Raw genomic sequence first — 6,732 nt, 5'->3', positions numbered from 1 at the left:
CCTGACTACCACTGTCTTCCTGTGTGGCATTGCTTGAGTCACCTGATCACCATGCCTTGGTTTATCTATTAATTGGGGGCAATGATACTTCTCTTTTTTTTTTTAGTTATAAGCATGTGTGCTCCACACAACAGGCATCGTGTCTTAGGTTATATCTACATGGCTCCCAGAATACTCTCGAGAACACTGCGGAGAAGCACGTCCCACTCACCCACTCTCAGTCTTTGGGGTGCTTGAGAACAGTTGTGGGAGGTGTCCCCAGGACAGTTTTGCTGCATGATTTCTGGGTCTTGCACTTGCAGTACAGGAGCAGGTAAGTGGGCACATTTCTTGGCAGTGTTCTCCAGAGTGCTATGGAAGCAGTATCAACATGCACATTAGCATATATGTTTACATGGTACCTGGCACAAGACTCCTACCACAGGCTGGGGCCTCTCAGTAACAATGACGGGTAATGCAGACAGAACCCAGCTCAACTCCTCTTCAAGTTACAGACTGAATGATGTGGAGAAAACCAATGCAGCAAGGCAATCTTTGGCTCCTTTTATTTTAAGGATATATTTCCATCCTGTATTGGAAATAGTACTATTCCTACACACTGCCATTTGGAAACTCTCTCTCTGGGATAAGCATTGAAACATCAGAACTATCCCTGAATAGTAAAGGCCTCACATGTTAGCATCTGGCTTAATTAAACATCATAGAAAGCAATGCAGCTGCATTTTTGAGCCATGCACATCTAAGTCAAACTAGACAGAACTACATGTATTATTCTGCATGCTGAACCGGACAAAGCTAGCTCTGGAGCTTCTGATTACATTATGTGCTTTGATTTCTGAAAACTTTCTGTCACGGTGTCCAGAAGGCTTTTATCATCTTTATCTTGAGAGAGAGAGACAGAGAGAGGGAGAAAAGAGAGAGAGAGAGGTGTTATAACCACTGACAATTGACTAGCAGCTTATTATAATTTTCTGTAGAACTTTTGGAAAATGCTTCAAGAGTCTGTGCACCAAAAGACATCAATATATAAATGTAAAAGGTTATTTTATTACAGTTTTTGTGGGAAGCAAGCCCTACACTTTTGTGACTTCCAGGGTCTGTTCTAGCCTCCTTGTTTTTAGCTTCTGGCTTCAGCTATTTCAGACAAATTACTTTGTATCTGCATTTTTCTGTGTACTAAGACCAACACAGATTGATTGCTTTTCCACTATAGAAGTGTAGGAAAAAGGAGTTTGTACATTTTTCAGCTCAGAGAACAGGGAAAAAAACCCTCCCCCTACACACATTGTGTATATAAACACAGGGGAAAAAACTCTACCTGAAAATCAAACTATAGTTCAGAGCAGTAATTGCAGTCATCACTATTCTCCTATAATTGATGCAGGTTGAACTACTTTTTACTTTGCAGTGATGACAGAAGGAACTGAAGCATCAGAGTGCTATTGTTGGCACTTGTCAGCAAGCTGTGCAGAAGCAACAGTCACATACGAAAATAACGCTGAAAGATCCATCCAAATATAGCTCTCATTATTGGTGCTGTATCAATTTCTTTACAAGCTGTGCCGGGCAATGTCTTTCTCAGTTTCCATTTAAGAGAGCTCTGACGTGCCATGAAGCATCAAGGCTTGGACTTTGAGAAAGGGGAGCCCATAAAGGATAAATGCACTTCAGTCCTATGTCAAAGGGTTGGAGAACTTTTACTCTTAAAGATTTATCATATGAGCTGCCCTTGGGGTTCTAACTCACGGGATTCATTGACATGTAAAAATTCACCATTAAAGACTCTCCAAGAAAGGTTGCCATCTAAATTAAAATTCATGAGATACAATTTTCAGATGCCTAACATCTATCCTGTATAACCAGCTTGCCAGGCAATTAGGAAACTCCAAATTTAGTAGACAGTAACACAGCTGATACCACATCTCCAACCTGTCCTGCTGGTACAATGTCACCATGGTTTTATTTGGTCCCACATAAAAAATACAAGTCACCATTAACCAAACTATCTTAGTTTCATAGTTTCTAGGGTCGGAAGGGACCTGAACAGATCATCTTGTTTCTGAACTAAGAGCACTGTTGGATTGGGGAACTTCCATGTGCTCTGAAACAAGAGAAACAGAGGGATGGGGAAAGGGAGTTCATAGAAATGGAAAAGAGTTTACTCTTTGTGTCTTTGCCTCGAGTCTTTCACCAGCAATGAAAGAGACAACTTCAGAGAGGTGACAAGGTTAGTTGTGGTCACAGACATCCAAGATGGAGATACATGCCCGGTAGAGAATCATTGCCAAAGAACAGTGCTAGTGGAGAACTCAACTTACCATACACGGTCAATGTGCAGCTGCATTTCTCCTGGCCCAACTCATTCTCAATAGCAATGGTGTAGTCTCCGCTGTCCTTAGAGGTGACGGTTGGAATCATCAGTGTGCAGACACCACTTGTTGAGTTGTACCAGAATTTTGAGTGTGCCGTGATATTCACATTGCCCTTGTACAGGGTCACTGTTGGGCGGGGATTGCCGATGTAAGCACAGCTCATGGTGCAGTCATGGCCCCGACACACGGCATGGTTCTTCAGTGGGGTAATGAAATGGGCAGCATGGCGCCAGTCTTTCTCATGATACTCCTTCATCTTGAAATTAAAACGTTCTGCCAAAGAAAGAGAGAGCTCACCACTGGCTGCCTTCAATAACATGAGTGAGAAATGCATATATGCAAACTCGGAGCCATGCCAGTTGGTCTTTGGGGGCTCCTCCCACACTGCTATGAATTCAGAGTGATTTCAAGGGACTCAATCACAGTGGTGTAAGACTCAAACCTTGAGTCTCTTTTCTCACCAGGGAAAACTCATTGCAGAACAGAACGAATGAGTAGCATGTCTCAATATGTTGGTTCTTGGTACCCTACCACTGGCACACTCATTCTTCTCTGTTATTACAAACCGGGTGTGTCTACATGAGATGTTTTACTGTGCAGTAGAGCAAATTACTGCATAGTAAGAGTCACTGTCTACACATGCAGACCCTTACTGCACAGTAATTTTCTTTACTCAGCAGCTAATTTGCTACCTGAAAATGCAAGTAGCAAATTAACTGCTGAGTAATTACCGTGCAGTAAGGCACATGTAGACAACTGACTGGGAGCAAATTCACTCCTGATCACCTGGGCAGCAGGGGCTAGGAGATTGCTCCCTGCCTCCGGGAGCTACCTGCTGCCGGGGTGGGCTCTGCCAGAGGAGCCTGGGAGGGAACAATGGCCCCTTGCCCTGGCAGTAGGTATCTCCTAGCCCCTGCTCCATGATCACAATCTCCTTGGCTACTGCAGGGGGCCGATGCAGGCTGGAGGGGCGCAGGAACAGACAGACTGCTGCCAGCAGCAGCAAATTTGCTCCCAAATGGGCACACGTGTAGATACCTGCCCAGGGTGGGTTTACCTTAGAGTAATTTACTCTGAAGTAAACTCACCCAGCAGCACTTGCATGTATAGATGCACCTACTGGAAAGGAAAATGTCCAAGCAGGGAAGTGGGGACAGGAAGTAAGAATGGCAAACTATTCTGTTAACTCTGCATACAATCTTAGACAGGCAACATAACATCTTCGTACTCCTTTCTGTGAAATAAAGATGTCATTTTTCTGTTTCATATTCATAAGAACATAAGAAGTTTCATACTAGATCAAACTAATGGTCCATCTAGCCCAGTGCCAACAGTGGCAGGAGTGGATGCTTTAGCAAGAGAGCATGAAAAAGGTATACTTAGGTCCTTGCAACTTGGTAATTTTGGGCGGTTCCTGGAGCTCTTAACCCCTGTATCATTCACACATTAACACCTGAAACTTGTTTTAAGCACTGTATGGCTCAAAGTTACACCACTCCAGTGGAAGATTATCTTTGATCCGTGCTACCCAGCTTGTGTTACACTAAGGCATAGCCACTCTAGGCTATAATTTAGTGTCAACACATTGCCCACCTCTCTCTCCTGCTGGCCCAGATCGGGCTCACTGCCCCCACCTCCAGCACCTCAAGTCTTGCTTGCTGTTCCACCCCACCCTCTGCCCTGCTTATTTGTGGCTTCCCAAGCTGTCTGTCCTGGCGGAGCAGGCAGAGAAGGATTACCCTGCCTGCCCAGGTGCTGCTGCTGCTTTCTGGGTCAGAAGAGCAGCAGCTTAGCAGCAGTGGCTGGGCAGACAGGTTAATCTGTCCCTGCCTTCTCGCCTGAGACAGACAGTGCAGGCAGCCATAAGTAATAGTGCCCTGGTGGCAGGGAGAGGCAGGAGGGGGACGCTGAGGGGCAGGAAGGAAGTCAGGGGTGGGAGAAATTGGGGGAGCCCCAGGAAGAAGGGGAGGAAGCCCATAATAGGAGGGGGGATTTTTACCTTTCAGTCCTCCAGGCCCCTGCTATCCTAAATGTGTGACTGCTTCAAACACAAGCTAGCACTAATAGCAATCAACATCTGTGCAGCTCAAAGTGCAAGGTGTAACAAGGCCCATAGAGTGATCTATCTCTTGCCATACCCCCCCTGGCATCTGGCAGGTATTGTGAAGCTTGTTCTAGTTAAGGCAATTGACTTGTAAAGTGGTTTGGATTCTCTGGATCATAGCTTGCTTTAGAAATGCAAATGATAGTAAATTATACATGAGCATAAGCTGAAGTAAACTTAGGGAAGGCATACTACTTCTCTGCCAGCCTGTTGTAAGGAGTCAGGGAGAGCTGTATAGCAAGTTCCAGTGTCCACTGCTGCAATAGGCTGTGTTTTCAGCTGTTACTTACAAGCTTTTTTCAGATTTGCCATAATGATTCCACTGCTGGAAGGTGCTTCAGCTGGTTAAAATTAAATAGCTTAGGGAAAAATTCTGCCCTCAGCTTTTCTCATTATCCTTAGGATGTGAGGTTACAGCAAGTCCTTCTCCCACTCAGTACAAGTGTGAGACAGCATGCCATTTTCAATAAGAGGTAGGGAACAGAGCTTCCTTGCTGCAGCTTCACCCTATCCCACATGAAGGATGGGCATTGGGAAGTTACTGTATTATTCATTACAGTTGACTCTGCTTGTGAATTGACACCACATTTTCAGGTTCCATTTTAGGAAAAACAGCTCCCTCTTCCCCCTCCTTGCTAATTAAGTTGATAAGTACAGATAGAGATCTTGACCTTGCAAAATCCCATACAGAAGTAGGTAATCAAGGAAAGGTCCCAAAGAGTTAAGTGCACTAAAAATACTAAAATAAAAGCCATGCTGAAAAAACTTCTATTGCATTCACAAAAATACTACAAGTACAGATTTCCCTTGCTTTATGCAGGTTCTGTGTGTGCAAATTCGCTTCTATGCGATGACACATATTAAAAATTAGTTATATGTGAGGTAAATTCACTCATGTGACTGGTGTGGTGGAAGCCTGCAGTCAGCTGCTTTGTGTGGTGCATTGTGGGAGTGAAGCCATAGGTGAAGGAAGAAAAAATTATTTGGGGGCCTGAGCTGGGTGGTGGCGCCTGGGCCAGGCTGCAGCATTGGCCCCTGCAGCCCAGCCCAGTCTGGCCCTGTCAGCACGGTGCCCCAGGAGCTGTGAGCCATGAAGCCACCCCACAGCAGTGCCCACGGCCACTGCTCAGGGCAGCTAGTGCCTGTGCTGCTGGAGCTGCAGCTGCCCTGGGAGCGGCACAGTGCCATGTCAGTACAGTTGAGGGGTCAGCACAGTCGAGGCCTTGGAACATATCCCTATTTGTTACATTGTAAAGTGTGTTCCCTTTATGCAAATTCGAGTTATGCGCTGTTTTCCAGGAACGCATGAACAGTATAAAGTGAGGGAAACCTGTACAAAAGTCATGATTGTTGGAGACCTGATTGTAGGTTGACTTTGTGTATAATTCAAGAGCAATTCTTATTGCTCTTTTGAGGGAGAAGAAAAGATGACCCTTAACTGGGACTATAAAGTACAGAGAACCTAGTTCTTTCATTTCTCCAACTGAAGTCAAGTCTAATAGGTAGAACAAGAGCAGGCCCTAAGTGACTTGTCCAAGATTACATAGGCAAGTCATTAGTGTGGCAAGGCTGAGAATCAAACTTAAATCTCTGGGTTTCAGTCCAGTGCTGTATCTACAAGAGCATCCTTTTCTCCCCCACCCCTTCCAGTGCATGCATACATTATAATGCTTACCTTTGTCCTTAGTGATGTGCCAGGCATCTTTGGAATCTAATGGGTCACTGTCACCAATGTCATTGCGAGCAATAACTCGGAAGAAATATTTCCTCCCTGGAAGCAGGCCAGTGACAGTGTACTTATTGCTGTAGACCTTCTCAGCTGCTGTGAACCAAGTGGCAGTACTAGCATCACGTTTCAGGATGACATAATGAGCGTGTCCATCATCCATCACATCTGGGGTATGATCCCATTTGAGGGTCACGGTGTTTGGAACTTCCTCGACGAGCTGCAGATTAGTTGGTGGCCGGGGGGAATCTAACAAACAAGAAACATATTGAGGTATTTGATTGTCTTAGTTGGGCAGACTCCTTGATTTTTTTCTTCCCTTGGAGCACTCCCTTTTCCATCCAGAAGCTGTCTTATAAATTATTTGTGAACACTGTTGTGTGCCTAGGAAATTATGGAACGGCACTTGGAATCATAGAAGAACGGGCCAGAAAAGACACCAGGAGGTCATCTAGTTCAACCGTCTTCTCAAAGCAAGATCATCCCTGTTTAAACCATTCTACCACAAATATTTGTCTGATCTGTACATC

General features: G+C 44.9%; 1 protein-coding gene across 1 annotated transcript in view; it reads right to left on the bottom strand.

Annotated features, from left to right (window-relative positions):
* Positions 1 to 362: 362 nt before the first annotated feature.
* The window catches only part of IGSF22 (immunoglobulin superfamily member 22), a 42,668-nt gene continuing 36,298 nt past the window's right edge, over positions 363 to 6,732 (bottom strand). Inside the window, exons 20-22 of the mRNA XM_019551009.1 lie at positions 6,152 to 6,451; positions 2,319 to 2,645; positions 363 to 882 (exon numbers count right to left, since the gene is read on the bottom strand). Of these exons, the coding sequence (XP_019406554.1) occupies positions 815 to 882; positions 2,319 to 2,645; positions 6,152 to 6,451 (695 nt within the window). The 3' untranslated portion in view covers positions 363 to 814. The remainder of the gene's footprint in view (positions 883 to 2,318; positions 2,646 to 6,151; positions 6,452 to 6,732) is intronic.

The sequence above is a fragment of the Crocodylus porosus genome, unplaced genomic scaffold (genome assembly GCF_001723895.1).
Source record: "Crocodylus porosus isolate Cpor-Errol unplaced genomic scaffold, CroPor_comp1, whole genome shotgun sequence".
NCBI lineage: Eukaryota > Metazoa > Chordata > Crocodylia > Crocodylidae > Crocodylus > Crocodylus porosus.
Note: the sequence above shows the minus strand (reverse complement) of the source record. Positions and strands in the feature narration are given on the sequence as shown.